The 23889-nt window shown below is 42.9% G+C and overlaps 1 protein-coding gene across 2 annotated transcripts in view; it reads right to left on the bottom strand.

Annotated features, from left to right (window-relative positions):
• ptprn2 (protein tyrosine phosphatase receptor type N2) overlaps positions 1-23889 on the bottom strand; it is a 125226-nt gene that overhangs the window by 8912 nt on the left and 92425 nt on the right. Inside the window, exons 12-17 of one of the 2 annotated variants that reach the window (XR_008567310.1) lie at positions 18298-18513; positions 16879-17082; positions 8681-8819; positions 7290-7363; positions 4574-4679; positions 4434-4511 (exon numbers count right to left, since the gene is read on the bottom strand). Coding sequence is in view for 1 of the 2 variants with exons in the window: in XM_054765011.1 (XP_054620986.1) it covers positions 4434-4511; positions 7290-7363; positions 8681-8819; positions 16879-17082; positions 18298-18513 (711 nt within the window). In the remaining variant the exon portion in view is untranslated. Of the gene's footprint in view, positions 1-4433; positions 4512-4573; positions 4680-7289; positions 7364-8680; positions 8820-16878; positions 17083-18297; positions 18514-23889 lie in introns of those variants that run through there. The other variant, XM_054765011.1, reaches the window with a different exon arrangement.

Below are 23889 nucleotides of genomic sequence, written 5' to 3'. Positions count from 1 at the left end.
TACGGAGTTACGTCCACCACCAATGGCAAAAATCCGCGAATAATTGATACGCCCATAAAAATGTCTATTTCTGACAATATTTCCGACATTCCCCTCTGATTTTGGATCAACATTTGCAATAAAAGTGACTCAGAACCCTCCCTTCTCTCACATACTTGTTAAACACATTTTAAATGATAACATGTACAGTTACTCACTACAAATGAATGATACTGGAAGATGATTCATGAACGGATGGAATCTCAGTCACAGTCGTCCCTCATTCACCGCAGTTAATTAGTTCGATAAGTGAAGTGAATGATAAGTGAATTTCCGTGAAGTAGGATTCAATATTAATACAAGGAATATTTTCATATTTACAGCACAGAAAACCTGTTTATAATCTTCTAAATACTGTTAATAACATTATTAGAGCCCTACAGACATGAAATAACACCCCTATAGTCACCTTTACTACTTAATATAGTAGATATAATCAGAAAAAAAATAGAAAATATGGATATATATACAGACACCCACAGCCATATAGATAAATAGAGATAAAAAAGATAACAGACGTACACGTTAGCAGTTAATTGTTGTTTTATTCTGGATGGTGTACTTCCTGCAGTGACTATTGCCTCATCTATATCAAATGGCTTTATGCTCGTATTACCCACTATAGTAGACAGAATAAGAGTAAATAAAACTCCTGCTCGAGTGTATCACAGTAAATGTGCTCCCGAGGGGACCTTATGGGTGGGTGAACAAAGTTTTAGCTTGTCCTGGGTTGTGGCCCCAACAGTAGTCTGTGTTGTTATTATGATTATGTTATTACTATTGAGCCTGAGATAATTAAAAACTGCAATAAATGCCTGTTCTGGTGATCACGTTTGGTGCTTGTCTCAACGAACAATCACTGACACCTAGTGGCCAATGTAGAATACTACGTTCACAATTAGAATGCTGTTTCTGCCTTGTATTTGTATTTGACTTCATTTAGTCATTTTTAAGCTTGAAAATGCTTAATTTAGCTTTTTTTTTTTAAACTGATAACAGGCCGTATTCAACCACGAAACAGCAATGGTTTATGAACGAATACATTTGTGAAAAACCACGATAAGAGTGAGGGTGCGATGATTGAACAGCGATGTAGCGAAGGATGACTGTATGTAAGTTTTAGTTTGCGTCTATGGTGCGTTCAAGGACCGCTGAACAAAGTTTGAATTCTCAAGGCTTGATGAGTGCAGCATAAAGACATGAATATGTAAAAATAGTGGGCTTTTAACAGTGGTACATGTATGGTACATGTATTTATAAATGATTACACACTAAGGGTGAATGAGATGTGTTTTCTGCTGAGAATTTATTAGTATTGAGTGTTTTATTTTTTACCACACATCGGCAAACTAAATGCTGATTCGTGAACGTGTGGGATCCACTGTGTGGCCTTCAGCATTACGAGCAGCGTGGAATGAGGATGAAATGGATTTGTTCATCTCGGTCCAGGAGGCACAAATAAACGCTACCTCGCCACGCGTGACAAATGATAAACACCGTCTGAGCAGGAAGGCGACATCCACGACGCTTCATCTTATCAAAATCTAATGTGAGCTCGGGAGAGGACTGAAAGCCCCGGGCGGCCATTAAGGAAAATGGGAAGGAATAGTCAGACTTTATGAGCACTCCATAGGTTTATCAAACATGCAGCTCAATTGTCTTGACTTCTTTTTTATAATGATGAAACAAGCTGCTGCTGTCCTTCGCTCTTTAGACTCCCTAGTTTTAGTGATGTAGGAGCAGTGGTGACTTTGGCTACGGACCACATGGGCACCGGGAGGCATCCTCTTGGGGGCGCTGTATGGACGGGGGGAAAGAAAAAACAAGATTCACATTTATTTGTGCTCAGTGCTTATTTGCTCATCAGGTCAGGATGTGTGTGTCTGACGGGCGCCCTCTACAGGCGGGATACCAGTGCACCCCATACTGGGGTACCTCTGGATTGGCAGACCGGGGTGGTGGTGCCCTTTTCAAGAAGGGTGACCGGAGGGTGTGTTCCAACTATAGGAGGATCACACTGGGAAAGACTATTCCAGGGTGCTGGAGAGAAGGGTACAACCGTTAGTCGAACCTCAGCCACAGGGGGTGCAATGTGGTTTTCGTCCCGATCGCGGAACACGGGAGCAGCTCTACAGCCTTGCGAGGATACTGGAGGGTACTTGGGAGTTTGCCCAACTGGTCTACATGTGCTTTGTGGACTTGGAAAAGGCATTCGACCGCGTCCCTTGAATTTCTAGGCACAGCCAAGGTGTCAAAGAAGTCCAGTTCGGGGGCCTTAGTTTGCAGACGATGTGGTCCTGATGGCCTCATTGGGCTGTCACCTTCAGCTGGGGCGGTTTGCATCTGAGTGTGAAGCTTCCGGAATGAGACTCAGCACCTCGCAATCCGAGGCCATGGTTCTCAGTCGGAAAAGGGTGGAATGCTCCCTCCCGGTTGGGAATGAGGTCCTGCCCCAGGTGGAGGTGTTCAAGGACTGTATCTCGGGGTCTTGTTCACGAGTGAGGGAAGGTTGGAGCGTGAGGTCGACAGGCAGATCGGCGCAGCGTCTGAGACTGAGACCGCTGCCCCCGCGACCCGGACCCGGAGGAAAATGGATGGATGTATTTTTGCCTAAATTAAGCATTTTTAAGCACAAAACTGTCTAAACTGAAATACATATATTTTGGCATTCAGAATACGCATTCCAAGACACGTGACTGATATGTAGCTTACGCTAGTCACTAGGTGTCAGTAATGTTACTGTAATGTTCGATAAGACACACAACCACCAGACGTGATTACAGAAACTACAGGCTTTTATTGCAGGTTTCAACCTTTGCAACTGTTGCTGCCAAGGCAAGCTAAAAGTCAACCCTGAACACCCGATGCCACTTCCTGTCCACCTGTCACTCAGCTCCCCTAGGAAACACATTTGTAGTAACACACATGAGCACGAGTTTTATTTATGTCTTAAATGGCTTATTTTCTCTTATTATGTCTACTATATTGGGTAATACAAGTGTAAAGGTGACTATAGGGATGTTATTTCATGTTCAGAGGGCTCTAATAATGTTAAAAATTGTCTTAGAAGGTCGTAAACATGTTTACCATGCTCTAAATCCAAAAATATTCGATTTATAAATAACAAATGCTACTTTGCAGAAATTCACTTATCATGGTCAGATCTGGAACCAATCAACATCAATAAACGAGGGATTACTGTAAGGGGCGGGGGCGAGTTCTCCACTCGGCCATAGCCTTCAGGTTAATTAGAAGGTAAACAATTAAATTCCAACAGAAATTGCTCAAAAATAAAACAACTTTCATTCTAAATGTGATATGAAGTTGACATATGTTATTTGACTCGGAGAATTTCAATAACAAAATGGAGCGAATTGTGAGTCAGTGTGAGTTGGTTTAGCTTTGGCTGTTAGTTGAGGCGTCGATGGTGGGGGATGATGATTAAGTGTCAACAAAACATGGGAAAAAGAAAGTCACAGGGCGCCACTGAAGCTACAACCGCCACTGCGGAGGAGGGCAGGCAAGCGAGGAGCATTGTTCACTCCATCAATGCACGTCCAATTTTGCATTATTTTCTGTCTGATTGGAAAGATGCGGAGAGCGCAGCTCTCTGCTATGATAATAGCTGGGCAAATATTCAGCTGGCATGCAAACAAACAATGATCAATGTTTCATTTGAGAGAATCCTTTCATATTTAAGATGCACTCTGCAGTTCAAAGCTAAAGGCTGTACTTTTAATTAAGCGCGTGTCGCAACTGAGGTTTGCTCATGAAAAGCAATTTACACGAAATGAAAGCTTTGCAGTCGCTGCCATGATGTCAAACCAGCGGCGAGCGAAGGGGCCAGCTGGTCCGCCAGGATTGGATTTATGTTCCGCACTTGTACATCCTGGTCACGGCTGGCCGGATGCAGAGTTCAGCATGTGGAGGTGATCACTAATTACTACACTGGTGTCTTATTAACACACTGGCACGCCATTTGGCCAACGTGGATCATTTAGCACTGCCTTGTCGTAAGAGGTGATTCATGGTCACCTAGAGCAGCGATTTTTTTTGGCTTTTTTGTCTCGTGTACCCCCAGAGCCTTTTTGTCATACCATGAGTCCCCCCTCGCTCATAAGTGTTGGCAATTCTCCAAAAGTAGAACGTAACACAACTCATCGCAGGTTATTGTCTCTCTGGGGAAAAGAGTTGTAGTGCGCACGCTCCATTTTATTGCCTGGCTTCATATGAGAATATTTACTTACCATCTGGGCAATAATTTATTAAATGTTTCCACGTACTCCCAATAACATATAGAGCGGCACAGAGTGCTCCCACCACAAAGCTACTGTGAATATTCAAAAGACACAAATCAGTTTGAGTGATGGAGAGGGGAGGAAGACAGGTCTTACCTGCCAGAAATCAGCCACGGTGGAGGGAAGCGGGCCCTGCGAGGCGATGTAAGTGGGGTTGCGAGGGTCGTGGTCCATCTGGGAGGGAGAGAAGAAGAGATGTGATGCAGTGTTTGGACAGCTGACGCATGAAAACACACCGTCTGGGTCAGAGAGTATTCGGTCCTCCTTCCTGTCGTTCATGGAGGCTTTCAGTGTCTCACATGGTGATTGAACACATCACACTCCACGCTCCAGTTGATGGCGCTGCAGTGAAAAAAGCATGTGGGGGTTGGCGCCTCGTACAGGACTGTGACGAATTAACGCTCCTTCCGTGTCTATTTTTGTCAGCCACGAATCCTCTAAGGTTGTAACGGTCCGCCATCGTCTCGGTTCGGTACATACCCCTGTTTCATCATTTTGGGTATAGTAAGGGAAGAAAATGTAAAACATTAAAGTGTTTATCTTCTGTAGAAATCTTTATTGATTGTTAAAATGAAACATAAAAAACTACAACCTGCTGGATGGTAATTGTCCACTGTTACATTTTGTGTAATGTTCAAAGTAGGCTAATATACTGCATTACATAACCTTTGTGTTATAAGTGACAAGTCAAATAAGTGTATATCCCATAATACATCACACTAATAATGAATTACCTTTATTTTTAATATGCCCAGGGCCAATAAAAACAAGCTGTGGGCTGAAAATGCCTCCACAACCACACTTTGGACACCCCTGGTTTACAAGGCACACTTCCTGTCCCTTCCTTATTCCATATGTACTGTGCAGGAAGTCGATAGGCCGTATGAACACATGTGCCGTTAATATCCTCAAATATTGTGAATCCCCGCACATTTGCGATTCACCATTCACAACACGGCACAAAAAAGTCCAAAAATAGGCCGTCTTTTTTGCAAAAAAACACATCTCATTGCGTCTAAGTGGGTAGTAATTTATAAATGCGTGATAAAACAGGTCAAATGTACACCATACATGTACCGCTGGTAAAACCCCCCCACAATTTTAGCTTCATTGATAATGTTTTTTCATCAAGCGTTGAGCTTTCACACTTTGTTCGGCAGTCCTTGAATGCACCATAGTTCCTGTCAAGGGCAAAATTGAGACATATACCGAATAAAGTGACTCCAATTCCATCTGTTCATGGATCATCTTACATTATCATTGATAAGTGGCGAGTACCTATTAGTGGTGTCGCGAGACACGAGACCGGGTCTACGAGAACGGGACAAGATGAGATTTTAACTGTTTACTTTTAAGAAAAATAACAAATAAAAAAAAAATTAAAAAAATTACAATATATTACTTTCTACTACGTTACACTCTCCTGCACTCTGTGTGTATGCAGGCGGCCCCGTCTCCACCCACCGAGACAAAGACTGCATGACTGAAAAAAGGGCTCACTCCATTCAAGCCGTTGTTCTATGGCACCAAGGTGCTGAAGCCAATGCCTGTTTGGAGGCGGCAGACGAGGAAAACAGACACGCGGGCAACATATTGAGACCGGCAAAATGATTGCGTTCATGTTCATTTATTGTGTGATTAATTCATTTATTATCGTCCCAGGCCTCGCGCCTTTCTGAACGACAAATCTTGTCACGTTTTAATCTCGCGAGACCTTGTGACACCCCAAGTGCCTATACATTTCACCATTTAATATATTAATATATGTTTAGTAAGTTTGGAGGCATGTTTAGGGCTGAAACCTGGATTGTGTCGCAAGCGAACAATGGCAATTGAAGAGAGAAGGGGATGGTTCTGGAGCTCAGCAGACTGAACAGGCGCTTTTATTGCAAATGTTGAGTACGTCAACGACCAGCTAGCAGGAGAGTATGAAGGGGGAGGAGCGAAGAGCAATTTTGAAAAAGCGCTACCAGTCTCCCATCCGAGCTCAACATGTCTTCATGCTTGCTGCTTCATTGCACATTCCTCACATGCTTTTTGTGGAAGCAGGAAAAAAGCTGAAATCAAAGCGAGGTGCCGAATGCTTGCGCTGCCGTTGCGTTGAGCCAATCTCAAGGACACAGACGTGCTGCTGCCGCTGCATGAATACTAAAAGACAAACATGAAAGAGTGTCCTGCGTTCTGCCGTCCTCCTTTCGCCATTGTTGGGAGGCGATGATGACAGCCGAGAGAGCACTTCTCTTTGCCCGCACCTTGTCCATCTTAGACCACCGCATTACGCTTAGCGTGTCTCTCTGACCCGCAGGATTACGAAGGTGGGATGATGATGTTGTTAATGAGGAGGAAGCAGCCGCATTGACAGACGTAATTATCAGTTTTGTTCGACACAGCCGGGGTTGCTATTGTGGCGTAATTACCCTCCTTTCATCGCCCATCCGCCAGACATGCACCCCTAAAATGTTCCCCATATTAAACGTAAGGTGCACCTTGAAAAAGCGGCACGGTGCTTCAAAGCCTCCATGAATATGCCATCATTGTTTCATGGAATATTAGTGCAGCAGCGAGCTCATCTTCCTCCTGACGGCTTTGAAATTCCTGTTCCTCTTGATGTCGGCCCTTTTTCAGCAGCCTCAGGGGAAATCAGAACAGGCAACATTTGCTGTTGGGGGAGTACTTAAAAAAATAACCTTAGCTCTCTTTTTTGGTATTTACGTAGTCACTAACAATGCATGTGTCTGGGAAAGCTGATCTCCAGGGGGCCGCGCGTTTGAAAGCGCTGTGATTCAACAAATCCACCGAGCATCCCCGCGTGAACAACAAAGTTTCGTCCAAAAAAAAAAAAAGATCAATGTGCTGGAATCGATGAGGAGCCTTTTGAAAGTTCTTTTAGCGCCGAGTGAAGCGGTGGCGCTACACAAGACAACACACATTAGACATCGAAACAGTACTCACGATGGGACTGGCATTGATGTAATCGGAGGCGCTGTGGTTATTCTCTGCTTTCAGGATGATCCTGGAATGATCATCTGGAACGGAGATGCAGAATTCAGCAAGCAAGAAAGCAAAGCTTCCATCACACACACACACACACACACACACACACACACACACTTATTCCCAAGCCCACCTCCGACAAGAAGTGGAGCTTGATATACACCTCAGTGTGTCTCTTTCACACGTCGCCAAGCTTCTAATCTCAGACGTTTAAGTGTTAGGAGCAATTCAGTGAGTGGGTGTTTATGTCACAATTGACTGACAGTTACTAAAATCAAGCCAACTGCTAATTGGCTAACAGAGCTCGGGAATGTGCACGCACGTTTGCACTGGGAGCGAATAAATGAAAGATATAGTGTACTATACTGTCTACATCTACTGGGAAAATATAAATAAAAGGTGCAGATTTGGGATTTGGGGGCTAAGTGGGGCAGTAAGCAACATGATCCAAAACATACTAGTACTTTGTACTATGCATTACTGCAGTGCTGTGCAAACAGGACCAGCAAGGCCTTCTCTGCTGGCCTACACACTACCGGAAGCATTTGACCTACATTTACAACTTCAATTCTAGTATTTGTTCCATGAAATCACATTCATGTATTTTCAGCAGTCGTGTATATAGATTTCAGTTTCTATGCGTTGCCATGTCCATGTAATTTGCCCAGGGCCTTCAGAATCAGGAGTGCTGGCCCATGTCACTTAAACACTATTTGCAATGAGGCTGTTTCTGGAAACGAATCAGTTTCCAGATAGCGGCCTACAATAACGTCAGCATTTTTCCATCCTCTGATTGGTCAAAACTGTTCAACAAGCCAAGTTAGTGGCGGAGGAGTTGACATCTCAGGTGAGTAGATGTATCAGACGATTGCTGGGAGACGTTAATAATGCTCCAAGTTACGAGCAAAAATGTGAATGGGATTTATTCGAAGATAAAGGGTTGCTTGCTGTTGTAATAATGGTATTGTGCCGACGTGAAAGTTATGTATCAAGGAAAAAGTGCAGTTTTCCTTTAAGAGTTTGGGATTTCCGACTGTCTGTGAATGTGACAGGCTGAGTTCTGTGTGTTGGGGCGTCGGTTGACGAGGACAGCTGCTTGTTGAGAGGCCAGCTAGGTTTTGCTGATGTTATTTTGTCACGGTTTTGCTCCTCCTCATCCTTACAACGTCCGAGCAGATGTTCCAGTCGTATTCATCCCCAACGCATGAATTGCTTCGCTCTATGTTAGGTTGTGTTTTTGCATATTATTGACAGTTTGTGACATTGTGACTTGAGAGTGGTGATATGAGAGAGGTGTATTAAGTCGGTTAAGTCCCCACTGAAGGCCCATGTATAGCCAGTGTACTCACAAGGCAGCACGGCGTCGGAGCGGTTCTTCTTGGTGCTCTGTGCCACGCTGCAGGTGCTGGGTTCTGCCTGGTAGGAGCACAGGGCCTCCCACTCCCGCTCCAGACGGTTCTTGTTCTTCAAGTGGTCCTCCATGTATGACTGAGGGGAAAGGTCACATGACAAGCCTGAAACATGGGAGCCTTGCTGGGGAGGAAGGTGCTAGTGACGCAGGTGGGGAAAGTAAGGTTGTTTTTTTTTTTTGTGGGACACAATTTGGACCCCAGAGAGCTTTGTCTGCGGTGGAAATACTTGAGGGGTCCTCGCGGCTTGCACAGCCACTGATAAGATTGTCTGCATTTAAGCTGTCGCTTGCACAGGACTAAATTGAATTGGCAAGAGAGACAAAGATGGAAAAAGACAAGGGAAGGGGGGGCAGGGTATGTGTGTGTGTGTGTGTGCTCCCCCAAATCGGGGCAAATCTTAGGGAGCTTAGCTAGCAAAGCGGGCGCCATATTTCCCCGTCTCTCTTGTATCACGGCTCCCCTCCCGATGAGGGTTAAATGGTTTACTCCGCCATTGTGCGGGGTGGAAGATTACAGCCTCATAAAGTGATGTCAGGGATCAGCTGGGTAATACAATGAAAGTGATACCCACATGTGTGCACGCTTTATCCCGTCTTAAAGGCGGCGTCGGTAGGCTGAACACTTCATTCTTTCTTTCTCTCCTGTCTGTCAAAGCTAAAAGCTTTGCAGAGTAAATTCATCATTCCTGCGCAGATAATAGGCCCGTCCTGCACACAATAGCTAATTAGCCTCTGATGGCAGTCAGTTCACACAGGGTACTCTTTAAGACGCTTACAAATGGAACTAATGATGGGAATCACAGTTTATTGTTAGATATCGAGGCGCAAGTGGCCCCGAGCTCCTAAAACCCACTCAAATAATCACAGTGTTCCACACCTGAACCCTGATATGCGGACGAGGGATGGGTCACATGGCCTAAAATCCATATTGTGATATACATTGCAGCCTCTTGACAACAATATATATATATCATGATATTTTATTTGGCATTTAAATCTGAATAGAGCAATTTCAAAACAGGTTAGAGGTTACAAAGGCTCCTCTTTTGGTTGGTGATGTACGCGTCCTTTCCATTGTTTTGGTCGTGTAGGTATTATATTACTCTCTTTCTAGACCGGAGTCAGGAACCTTTTTGGCTCAGAGAGCCACATATTTTAAAATGTATTACCGTGAGAGCAATATAGTATTTTTTTTAACAGCGGATACAAGTATATGTGTGTATTTTTAAGCAACACCAACAATTTTAGGAATATAATAAGTTATTCTTTTTAATACCGTTGTTATACTGATGCTAACCAATAATAAATAAATTACTTCTGACCGTTAATGCGACTTTGGTTTTTCACCGTACTCCTCATCTTTCTTCATCAAAAAGGCTTTGCTCTGCACAATTAGCTATCCGGCTATTTGATGAAAAGGAGGGAAACCCCCAGTAGGCTACCGCATTATCCAATAATAAAGTTTCGGTGTCTGACCCGGAAGATATGGGACAGACAGCTGGCATCTGGCCACCCGCATGGTGCTAGAAAATGGATGGATGGATTAAAACGCACTAAAAAGTTTCATATTTTGAATGTTATTTTTAACACGGTGATTTCTGTAATGTTTTACTTTAAATTGTCAGCAAAAAAAATGAAAATGAATCAATTTGATGGTGTTAACAAATGTCAGAGCCGGATGCAGTCATCAAAACAGCCACATCTGGCTCCCGAGCCATAGGTTCCCTACCCCTGCTAAAGACTCTTATTCATCTACAGTAATCCCTCGTTTATCACGGTTAGCTGGTTCCAGAAGTTACATTGGAATACATCAAATATTACAATTCACAGTTCCACATGTTCTTCTTCCTTGTACTTTGCAAACATCAACTCCTGGTATTGTTTCGTGAAATCGCTCATCTGAGTGCATTGTTTGAGTCCCTTGCTCAATCCGTTCCATTATTTGATTCCACATACTGAGATGCTGAAGGTTTTTAGTGTTGCATGTTTGGTTCTTAAATAGTGGGGCGGGACCCCTGGGGGAGCGCGGGGGACGTGACAGTCTCCGGTTTCCGCCCACATTCCAAAAACATGCATGTTAGGTTAATTGGCGACTCTAAATTGTCCATAGGTATGAATGTGAGTGTGAATGGTTGTTTGTCTATATGTGCCCTGCGATTGGCTGGCGACCAGTCCAGGGTGCACACCGCATGTCGCCCGAAGTGAGCTGGGATAGGCTCCAGCAGACCCTAATGAGGAGAAGCGGCGTAGAGGGATGGATGGCATAGAAAACCTGCTTAGTATCTTCTACATACGGGTCTTAACATTATTAGAGCCCTCTAGACATGAAATAACTCCCATATAGTTCATTTACATTTGTATTACCCAGTATATGTGCTCCGGATGTGTGGAGGACAGGAAGTGATGGCGGGTTCAGAGTTGAGTTCGAGCTTGTCGTGTGTTGTGGATATTGATATGCATATCGATGAATTATAAATAAATAAATCTTCATGCTCAAAAATGTACTCCCAAATCAAAATATTGATATTATTTAGATTAAAGTAAATTGAGGTAATGCATATCATGAACAGGAAAACAGTGGAAAGCAACTACATGATTCCGATCTCGTCCATATAATGCATGGTTTTTCTTCCGCCTGGGTAAGCGCATACTCAGTCAGTCAGTCTCCGTCTGCTGAAATTATTGTAAATGCGTGACTTGTGAATCACTTTCCGTTCTTGTAGTAGGGTTTCATAGTTCAGATTTTAATGGTTTTATTATTTGACATTTTTTTATTGTTTAAAACCATTTTAACTTTTTTACTATTTCAAAATAAGTCAATAAATTACTCTAATGTTGTGCATTCTGTAGGTTATGAACTATGCTATGATTTGAAATACTAATTTTTAAAATGTAGCAGGCACATCAGTATCGGATCAGTATCATTGATACCAGCCTGAATTTGAGTCAATAGCGGATGGGATCGAAAATCAGTGGTATCACACTTCATTAGATATTGCCGCAACAGTAGCCTGTGTTAATATCATAATAATTATTATGTTATTATTACTGTCTTTGTTGTGAAATAATTTAAACCTGCAATTAAAGCTTGTTTTTCCAGCGATCAAGTCTGGTGCTTGTCTCACCTGAACAATTACTGACACCTAGTGACCAGTGTAGAATACTACATTCACAATTTGAATGTGTCTTTTTCATGCCTTGTATTTGTAATTTAGGTCATTTAACCATTTGTATGCTTGAAAATGCTTCATTTAGGCAAGAAATTTGCTCAAATATGGATTTTTTTTTTTTTTACTGATTCAACCACAAAACAACGTGATTTATTAATTATTGTACGCGTGAAAAACCATGATGGAGTGAAGCCGCAAAATTGGAACCGCGATGTGGCGAGGAACAGCTGTGCTTGCTAATTTCCTGTTCATAGCTGGTTACTCTCCGCTGTAACGCGGTTTCAGCTCGGCTTCTGTTAACTTCTTTGTTTTGCTACTTTACATTCAAGCTAGCTTAACGGTTAGCATGGCTTCTTGTCTCCTCCTGCTCACTCTTGCTAATTATGACATAACTATTCCTCGTCCTCCAGTGATAATGATACTTATTTGCCGCCGTGGAGGCAAAGGATTAGTAACAGCGGCGCACTCGGAAGAACATATTTTAGCTGCGCTAGCTACAGCGCACTACGTCACACTGCACCAAGAACAGCGTCCATTATTGCAATAGGGCGATAGAATTAAAATCCATCATAGGCCTAATTTATATATTTCTATTGTATATCGTTTATACCCTGCAACCCTAATTTGGACCATGTCAGAACTAATAACACAAGCGAACAGCAGGCCCGTATTTGCATGTGTGACGTCCTCCCAGCACTATTTGATACTTGCCCACTCCTTACTGCGTCACGTTCTCATCAACCCAAGCCTGGATTTGATTGCCCCCTACATTCACATTTTGCTTTAACGCCATCCAGCCGGCAGCCGCTTATCAAGGCGGTGTGCTCCTAGCGAGAGGCAGTGGACCGTGGCTCATTCCAGAGACGGGCTAGCGGAGGTTTAGTGAATGGGGGGGATTATGTCTGCCAATCAGGGACTTGGGATGGGAGGCCTGGGTGTCAGGGAAACAATGTCTAATCCTATAAGCGGTCTCCTCGGCAGCAGAGGTTGCTGCTGAAACGGGGATGAAGGAACACGACAACAACAGGTAAAACATGACTTTCAAATTAAAAGCACCCGATTTATGACGGTTCAAACTTCACTCATTTCACTGTTTTTCAAAAACACATCAATATAAAAAATGCAGTTTCGTGGTTGAATATGGCCTATTATTAGCCCAAAATATGCATATTTAAGCAAATTATACACATTTTTTGCCTAAATTCAGCATTTTCTAGCATAAAAATGACTAAATGAACTAATATACTAATATAAGGCATTCATTCAAAAGAGGCTGTGAATGATATGTAGTACTCTACACTGGTCACTAGATGTCAGTAATGTTACTGTAATGTTCGTGTGAGACAAACAAACTCAGACTGGATCACCGGAACAACAGGCTTTTATTGCAGGTTTGAATGATCTCACAACAGGCATAATAATCCCCAATAAAAACTCAGGCTACTGTTGCTTCAGTAACCCATGCCACGCTGAAACTAAACTCTCAACCCGCAACATCACTTCCTGTCCGCCTGCCACTCAGCGCCTCTAGGGAATACATTTATAGCAACACACACAAGCATGAGTCTTGTCCTAGGACTTAAATGGGTGTTATTTCATGCCGCGTATTTATAAATGATTACCCACTTAGGGTGAGTGAGGTGTGTTTTCTGCGGATAAAATGCCTATTTTCAGAGAAACATTAAGATGAAGGTTTAGAGTAAATGTTTCATGAAACAAACCTCATATAGTTCTTGACTCTTCTGCTCGTCATTCTTTAGTGTTTCTTTTTACGGCACATATTCAGTATCATAAACAGTTGGAGGATGCCTGGCGCGATACGTTGTGGTTGGGTATGTGAAACATGAATATCGTTGTAAATTAAATGTAGCTTACTGCTTTGGGCTGTCAAACAAGTGCAGTAATCCCTCGTTCAATGTGGTTCATTGGTTCCACACCCGACCGTGATCAGTGAATTCCCACTGAAGCAGGATTCCGTATTTATAAATCAAATATTTTAATAGTTAGAGCACAGAAAAACTGTGTACGACATTCTAAATACGTTTTTTTTAATCATTATTAGAGCCCTCCAGACATGAAATAACACCCCTATGCTCACCCTTACACTCGTATTACCCAATAAAGTAGACATAAAAAGAAGAAATAAGCCATTTAAGACATAAACTAGAAAAGCAGACCTCTGCCAAGTGCCATAGTTCACCCCATATTGTGATTCACACCAAAATAATAATAATAATACTACATTTTTTGGATCGGTTTTTGATATTTTGTAGAATCTGTTGTCCTGTATTATTTTTCCAAATGCTCTGACCATTTTTTTTGTGGCGTCATTTGCACAAATGCCGAAAATGGTCCTATCTCGCGATGTTAAAGAATCCTTTAAAAAATATTCTGGATCCAGACGATGATCCGGATCACCCCCAGAATTTATTCAGTTCTTCCATATCCCATTTCCGACATTTATTGAAAATTGAATCCAAATCCATTCAAATTTTTCCATTTTTTTGTGTTATTTTGAACACAAACGGACAAACAAAGAGACAAAGGCCGACAAAAACAAAACCTCCGTGCTTGCGCTTGGCGGAGGTAATAAGACGGCGTTGCTATAAATGTATTCCCTGTGGGTGCTGAGTGCCAGGTGGACGGGAAGTGATGCTGGGGGGGGGTTCAGAGTTGAGTTTTAGATTGGTGTGGGTTACTGCAGCAACAGTAGCCCGAGTTTTTATTAGGGATTATTGTGCCTGTTGTGAGACAAGTCAAACCTGCAGTAAAAGCCTGTTGTTGCAGTGATAGAGTACTTGTGTTGACACCCAGTGACCAGTGTAGAATACTACATTCAGTACCATTCACAGCGTCTTTGAATGCGTATTTTACTTAAGTTAGCCATTTTTATGTTTGAAAATACTTAATTTAAGCACAAGGTACAAAAAAATTTGCTTCAATATGCAACTTTTTTTTTACTAATAGGCCGTATTCAACCACAAAACAGCATGGCTTATTTATTAATATATTTTTGAGAAACCGTGCTAGAGTGAAGCCGCGAAATCCAAACTGTGAAGTGGCAAGGGGCTCCTGTATACCTTCTACACCGTGACTCCTTTTCCATCCGTTCCATTGATCACCATACATTATTAGTGGTGTGAACACCTACACATTTTATACTTGAAAATGCGTTTGAAAAGACTGTGAGGCATATTGACGAGAGAAGGGGAGGGGCCTGGAGTCACTGAACTATCACTTTCATTGCAAACATTGATCCAACATCGCAGGAGAAAATCAACATCAAGGTAGCAGGAGGTTTTGGAGGGGGAGGAGTGAGCCGTATTTCAAAAATAGCCATTTTTATGAGGGTATCAATTATTTGGGGATTTTCACCACTTCTGGTGGTCCTGAAACGTAAACTGTGATGAAAAGCGGGGCTCTACAGTCATGGCCAAATGTTTTGGGACCAGCCTAAATTGTGTGCTTCAATAACTTTGCTGCTTCATTTTTCATTTTTGTGATCCCCACAAAAAGTGCTTGTTTTTCCAGTATGCAACAGAATGTTTTCTTTACAAATACTGCAGAGTATTGAAGAACAATATGGAAGTCACTACCAACACATTTGGTTACGAGTGTACTGTACACGGTCTGTGGGCTGAACGTCACTGTCCATGGTGCTGAAAGTACCTCGCAGTGTTGAGGAAATACTGTACATGAATCCGTTTTTGACAGCTTTAATGACTGCGTTAGCAGGCTATGCAAAGAAGCGAGGGCGCGTCGCAGCACTGAATAAACAAGGATGTGACTCAGCACACCGGGGCTTCCAATTTCAGTCCCCGAGTTACACAAGTTTTTTTCTTTTTTTTTTTTTTCTAGAAGGCGGGCTAACTGCTGTGTGTGTGCTCTGGAACACTGCGTATTCATCATCCTTCACCCCACGGCGTGCGCTCCAAAGAGCGAGTGCGAGCGGAGATGAGATGGGGGCAAGTATAGGCCGGAGATCAGCGATAAGAAGGCAATCACACACATGGTTTGACGTGAGATGATGATGGAATGTTAAGAGGAACGCCTATAGGACCTGTGTGCGCCAAACATGGCGTAAAGACACTCACCTTGCTACATCTGCTAAGGCTAATCACAGTAGCCCCTAGAAATGATTCACAGGGCCTCTGTTGTTGTTACTGGCGGCTAAATGCTTAGTTATTGTCAGTGTTTTCAAAGGGCCTCCACAAACAAGCCTTGACGAGTGCAAGAAAAGCCATCTATTAGCGGCAATACACGGCATTACTCACATTCACTCTCATTCATTACAGCCTCCCATTATAATAGGCGGTGTGATGAATGCACTCTCCATTCATGGAAACACTGCCAGGCATCTATCCATCTCTTTTATCAAGCTTGTCTCAAATGAATAACGTGCTGCAACTCGCAAACAAAAAAAAAAGTTATTACCAACAGCCAAAAGACAATCGTACGCAGCTAATGATATTTCGCTTTGCAGCACGGGCTCTCATCAAAGCAGAAGTCTGTCTTATTCTGCCGCAGCAGTCGGGAGGTGAAAGATAACGACACAGACTGAAACAGCAGAGCAAACACAGCTTACAGCACAGCGGGAAAGACAAAATAACACACCTGAGAGAAGAAGGTGAGGGAGGAATGATGGAACACCTCCACGTATTTATACCTATAGACATGCTGGCCTCGGTTTATTTCCTGTGCCACCTATCGTTCCTTGTCCTAAATTGTCGCTGTCCAGTGATGTATTTATTTCACACACGAGCACGGAAAATACACCATTGAAACCAGCATCCTTCATAGATGAATGGATCATTTAGACAGTGACTTTGCATCAGTCAGACACGAATATGCCTTTAAAAGCATGATTCAAGTTTGTCTGCACTACGTCATGTTGTTGTAAAGTGGACTTTCATTGGCTAGTCAAAACGTGTACTGATATTTGCTGCTGAAATTACGTGTTGCTCACCAGTATCATGTGACCGGTGGAGATGTCCATGTTGGACGGCACGGGCTCCTCGCACCAGGAGGAGGTGCTGCTGCGGGTGGAGGGGCTGCCGGCTGGGCCGTCGCTGAACTGCGACGACACGCTGTTGAGTCGTGAGTGGCGCAGCGTCTCCGGACGCTCCACGCGCTCCGACGCCCGGATGGCCATACGCTGGCGACACAGCTCCTGGAAACGCACGAGTCACATGATGATGGATGGTAGCTGGTCTTCTGTGGTCTTTGTAGCTTCATCAAGTCTACACGACTAATAATTGCCGCAGCTCGCTGGCACCAAACTAACAAGATGTTTATAGGACGCTCATCCATCATTCAAATAAGCAGCAGGGACAGAGATGTATGATTCATGCATTACATTTTCCACCCTTTTACACCTTTTCTAGTGACTCAGCATTGTCTACCTTACTAGCAAAAGCAAGATGCTGATTACGAAGATATAGTGTCCTCGTGGTAATGTCTTCTTTCCCATTACAAAAAAAACCTACGTCCCTGTGCAATCCCCTCACTCTTATCTGTTCAAGTCATTTAATTTATTTCCATGCTCAATAACAGCCAGCCGTCGGAAAAGCACATACTATCTGCTGATGTATCAACGTGATATTTCCCTCAGGGGTGCAGGGCCTGCTAAGCCCCGTCTTGGATCTGCTTTCCCGCTGTCAGACTTCAATGATTGGAGCCATGAAGCGCCGCCCTGGGCCCTGGCCTTGGGGCAACATCCAAGTCCAGCTCATCATTCATCGAGCTGCTCAAACAACGCTGCTGGCCGAGGAGGGGAGACAGGAATAATCCAGACTCTTGTACTTCTCTAAGGTAGCTGCTTGCACTGGACGACTAATGACTTGAATGTGCATTCGAGACTGTATTTGGTCTACTGGTTCACGAGCACATGAAGGCGAGACAAGCATTTGGATGTAAACAAACTGCTAATACGAATCATTTCTGATTGGATTTCTGGAATACTCTTTGCAAAGCAGCAGCCTTGTGGAAATGTGATTAAATATTGAAGAAGTTAACAAGGAACACATGCTAAATGTGTTCCGAGTGCCACAGCGGGCACAGCTGTGGCCCAACGTGCAAAATCAATATTTCCTCGGCCACCCGTGGAGGCAGAGGAGGAGGAGAGCCAATAGGTCACGGTGGCAGCCTCCTCCACGTCTCTCAAGTCCACACACATCTTGAGCTTTAATAATATCTGATTTGACTGAATAGTCGTCTGTAGAGAATGTCTGATTAAAATTTAATTCAATATTGAAATGTGCACAAACACGCTACATGAGTCTTCACGATGATGTCAGACACGTCTTCTTCCTATGGCAGAGCAGCGTTTGAAGGCTCCCGGCTCTTGATTGGCCAACAGTCAGGAGAGGGGGCGTACGTTTCTAACCTGATAGGTTGCCGTGGCATCGGTGCTGGTGTCAGCCCCCAAGCTGGACAGCTTCTCCTTCATGTAGAGATGGGAGCGCTGGCGCACGCAGAAGAAGGTGGCGGACACCGCTAGCGCCACCAGGATGAAGAGCAGGCAGAGGACGGAGAGGACCACCAGCTGGCCCGACTCCACCCGGGTCTCCTTCACCACGGGGATCTGGGTCAGGCTGCCCCTCTGGAAGACAGACAGAGAGGGAGAAAAGTCACACCACATGACGAGACCACCACTACAATCCCATATAGCTGCTTTAGGGCAAGCCAGGTCGGGGGCCCTTAAAGCAGGTGCTGAATTAGAACGATATCAGAATGAATTAGGATCTAAACCAACCATACGACACCACATTGGCTCCACTTTCGTACACGAGTGAATTTAAAACAATAAAAACAACGCTGTAATATAAACGGCTACATTCGAGCGCTTTAATGCGATGTTCCAATGTTAATGGTCCACTCGTGACCGCTTGCTTTCATGATAAAATCCCATTGGGCCCAATTTGAACAGCATAATTACACTAATTGAGCAGATAATTAATGATACATGAAATGTTATACATTTTCTTTGTCGCTGCGTTAAATTGTGTCTGTCCCCCACCCCAAAGATGTGCAGCATTACATTCCTAAAAGCCCTAATTGCCTGCACGCAATATTCAAAATAAATTTACCCTGAGGGCTGAAGAATGGCCACATCACTCTCAAAATGATAGAAGGTATATAAATAAATACACTCTTCAACACTCCACAACCTAGTTTGACCTTGCTGATGTTTCAAGTGTGTTGGACGTACTTCTGGTCTTTTCCATGAGCGCGTTGGCTCAGACTGCTGCTGATTGCAAAGCTGTGGCTGGAGAACGTCTCTTCAATCAGGCATCAAGATCCTCCCATCACATCAACGGAGATTTCTTTTGAAAGCAGCAGGACTGACAGCCTTTATTTTGGTTGTAAAGCAATGCTAGCGAAAGCAAAGCCAAGGTAATCCTCTCTGAGATAATCAGAGACAAAGACAGCGTAACGCCTAAAAAAAACAAAACCCTCACTTCACGTTTGCCGTAATTCAGATAAAAACAATCAGAATTAAATAGCTTGTGAAAAGATGATGGTGGAACTCTCCTGCATAAAAAGTGATGATATTTTTGAATACACACTGCCCTTTTGGCTAAATTGTCTGCAATGTTAGCACAGTAAATATACAGACATTGAATTACATTTGATTTTTTTATTTGTTTCGTCCACATGCTAAATTGACACGTATCATTTTTTTGAATTATGTTGAAAAAAAGCACCTCCTCAATAAACCGCCATGCCTTTACACTGACTTCCATGCTAGAAAAAATAAATCCAAAGGATAAGGCAAGGTTCCCTGGTGTTTGTCTGCTTTTTACACCCTGCAGTGATGGGGTAGCGGAGACAAGGACCACATGGATTACTTTAATGAAGGCAGGAAAGGTCAGGCTGAGGGCCGACTGGCTCTGCACTGACTCACGCCACAATGCATTTTACATATAGTACTAGTACAAGAGGACTAAAAAAACACATGGATATCGCTTATTCCACAGAAAAAACAAAGAAAATAGCACAACATATATATCAAATATTGTTCTTAATAAATCTCAAATATTTTTAAGATAGGATGCACCCATATATGTTATAAACTAATACGTATAAAAACTCGGATATGGTTAACTCCTTTCCACAAATACAAATACATTCATTTAGAAAGTGTAAAATGAAAGTGAAAGAAGAAATGATGAGTTGCGCCAACACTTTCAACGTGCTAAATACGTAAACTGCCCAGTGCATGCTTGCTTTTTACCAAAGCACGTCTCCTCAATCTCAACCTTTTGAGGCAAAAACCCAGGAGGTACGAGCGGCACACCGTGATGCAAAAGCACTGAAACGCATCTTTAACGCCGGAGATGTTGGCTACGTGATGTTCCCAAGTTTCCAGCAGCGTTCCTCAAGGCTGCAATCTACGCAGTGGTACCTGCGCTCACAACCGAGCGGGAAACACATTTCAAAGCAAGAAATAATAATTACCCAACAAATCCATGTCGCCGTGCACCGTCTCTTCTCCTATTCCACAGGCTCAACACTGACGCCCGCCGCGGCTCCAAGGCGCGTTTATGCGTCCCCGGCCGCCCACTCGCTCCGCTTCTCCCCAAAAAAAGTTCCCCAGTGAGGGTCTCACGTGTCCCCCCCCACCCCCCGAGCCAACAAAGGAGAGCGGCTCCGACACCAAGATGAAGAGGGGGAAAAAAAGAGGGGAAAAAAGGGGCGAGTCGGAGAGCATAAGAAAGGGGAGAAGAATGCGGGATATGCCCGCCTGATTTTCCGAGCCTCGGAAGAATGTGGAGAAGCCCCACTAGTGAGTCCTTTCAGCGCCTCGGTGCTGGTGAAAAGAGACGGGGAGGTGGTGGGCTTGTTTTTTTTTTTTTTTTTTTTTACTTAAGGCTGAGCCCCTCCTTATATTCAGCAGCTCAGGAGTCCCCGTCCGTTGCACATGTCACATCCACTGGTTGCTATAGCGATGCCTCCACATGTTGTCGACAGGGAATGTTGAAGGAGCGCTGCCTGGCTAATAGGCTTGCAGGCCAAGGGGGCCGTATGAATGGACGTGGGGCTAGTCGCTCATTTGTCGAGCGACCAGGGGTCTCTGTGTTTGCCGTTTTCTCAGGCTTCTCCTTTTTCCCCAACACTACCCCTCCCAGGGTTTTGGCGGGGTGGAGTAACGGAGATGATCACGATTCCTCAAAAATGGCATTTTTGAAATGTTTTTATTCACCAAAAGTCAACATGCGAAACAAAGTTGGTCTCCTTTGCACCACTCAAACATGCGGAATGATGGAGTGAGTGCCATCCTAATTAGCAAGCAGTGTGTAAAAAAGATCCAATGAGAGCAACAGCTGCACTCAGCAGCGAGAGAGAAAGAAAGAAAGGAGGATTATGGGGAGAACTGAAAGAGAAAGGAAAAAGAAAAGGGGCGGTGAAGAGAGGAGAACAGGGGTCCTGTCAAATGCAGATGACGAGTCTTTGGGGAGGGGAATGGAGGGGGGGATGAAGCAGGGGGGCGCTCTCCAGTTGATTTTTCCATTCAGAGAGCACCCCCTCCTCTCCTCTATTGTCTCTCTGTGTGACAGCTGGAGTTGGCAATGTGAAGGCGAGAACAAAAAAAAAAAACAAAAAAAAAACTGCTCGCTAACCAGCCCGGGTCCGAGTCGGCATCGGACGCCACTCCGCCGTTCAACCAAGGGCTGAGAAGGCGGGCCGAACGGACAAAATGTCTAACGGCGTGCACTCCAACTGATGCATGACAAATATTCTATATTCCAAAGACCAATGGCAGCTCAGCACAATGAAACGGTGCAAAGCACACCTCAGTAACTGTGCTTCACACACAAACCCTACATATCGATGATTTGTCGAAGCACAGCATTTACATTGTTTTTACAATAAGAGATGAGCATTACCTCCTTCATTGATAACAACACAAGGCAAACATCTTTATCATATCAGTATGTGGAATTCAAATATGGAAGGGCTTGAATAAAGAAGTCAAACAATGTGCTAATATGAGCCAGTTGAAGAAACAATACAAACATATGGTGTTTACAAGGCATATAAGCAGAGTTCCTACGGATTTGACATGTCAAAATTGCATACTTTTTTCCCCACTCTGTAAATAGATGTACCGTATATCATATTAGCGCAGCAACAATTAGTGGACACATTGATGATTAATTGATAATTTCCAATTAAGTGACAACTGCTTTGGTATTTGAGTAATTTTTTTAAATGTTAAAAATGTAAATATCTTTTAATTTCCTTAGTTATCCATGAAAGCAGACCTATTATCTTTGTGTTTTAGGCAAAACAAGCTTTGACTTTGGAATCAGTGATGGACATTTTGGCCTCTTTTCTGATATGTTGCGGACCAAACCACTAACTGTTTGTGTTTGGTTAATATTGATTTGGTCCGTTAGGGCCTAACTAATAACTCGATTAATCGAAACAAGCTTCAGATTAATCGACTAAGACAATAATGGTTAGCTGCAGCCCTAGCATCATATAAATAAATGATGGAATCATTGGTTGTCATTATTCTGAATATATATACCATTATGTCATCATATAATTTCCAGGAGATTATAGCTAGGTAATGTAGCTCATACAAAGCGTCGGAGGAGGATAAGAGCAGGGGGGATGGCCATTCTACTTGACAATTTTCCCAAATGTTCTCCAGGATGCTTCGCTCACTCTCACACTAACATCTTAGCATATCTTTATTTTAATTGATTTTATGTTCTATTTATTTATGTATTATTTTATTATTAAATGAATAGAAGTTATGCATTGTTTATGATTATTAATAATAACGTATTTACTTGTATATATTTTAATAAATACATATTTGCATAAGTCATCTTTTGTTACACATTCTTTTCTCTCCCTATCAGAAAATGGTAATTCCAAACTTCTGCTTTGATATCCCTGATTCTGCTTTGATATCCCTGATTCTTGTCATTTTATCAAATTTATTCTTAGTATCCAACCCCGCCCTCCACAATTTTCCCCCCACAATTTGCAACTATGTCTGAAATATGCCAATTTTGACTGTATTTTATTACAAAAATAACTGACAGGACTTGATCCCCGGTTTACCGTGTACCTTTAAAATATACCTTGTCTATTATTATTATTATTAATTATTATTGATTACTAATTGGTTCCAGGCTCGAACTGTGATAAGTACATTTTCGCAGAGTAGGATTCTTTATTTATAAATGGAATATTTTCATAGTTTCAAAACCTGTTTACGACCTTCTAAATGCGTTTTTTAACATTATTAGAGCCCTCTCGACGTGAAATAACACCCCTATAGACACCCATACACTCATATTACCTAATGTAATAGACATAATAACAGAAAATAAGACATATTAGACATAAATAAAACATAACAGACGTACACATTAGGATTGGGAGAGTTGGTTTTTTTTCTGGACAATGTAGTTCCAACGGTGCTTACTGACTCATCAGCGTAATGGCGGCTGAATGACACCACGTCAGGATGGCTGCAAATTAGTCAGTCTTTTTATTTGAAATAGACACACGGCAGTTTCTCAAAACACAGCACGGACAGATCAACACTTCCTAGTTCAGCAGAAGCTCAGAAATACACAGCAACATTACTGACACCTAGTGACCAGTATAGAATACTACATATGATGTGTTTAAAGGCGACTTCTGAATGTGTTATTTTTTTATGCTTAATTTAGACCAAGAATACGTTAAACTTGCTCAAATACGCATACTTTTTGGACTAATGGGACATATTCAACCACAAAACAGCTCTAATTTGAAAAACCTCCACAGAGTGAAGCCGCGAAATTCGAACCGCAAAGTGGCGAGAGACACCTGTATTTGTATATATTACCTGTATTTGTATATATTAACAGCTCCAAATGACATGATTGAGACTATTTGAATCTTTAACAGTTTTATGAGCAATCAGGTGTTGCGTTCAAAGACACCACGTAAATATAAGTTGAATTCA

The sequence above is a fragment of the Dunckerocampus dactyliophorus genome, chromosome 21, assembly GCF_027744805.1.
Source record: "Dunckerocampus dactyliophorus isolate RoL2022-P2 chromosome 21, RoL_Ddac_1.1, whole genome shotgun sequence".
Classification (NCBI taxonomy): Eukaryota; Metazoa; Chordata; class Actinopteri; order Syngnathiformes; family Syngnathidae; genus Dunckerocampus; species Dunckerocampus dactyliophorus.
This window is presented reverse-complemented; position numbering and strand designations above follow the sequence as displayed.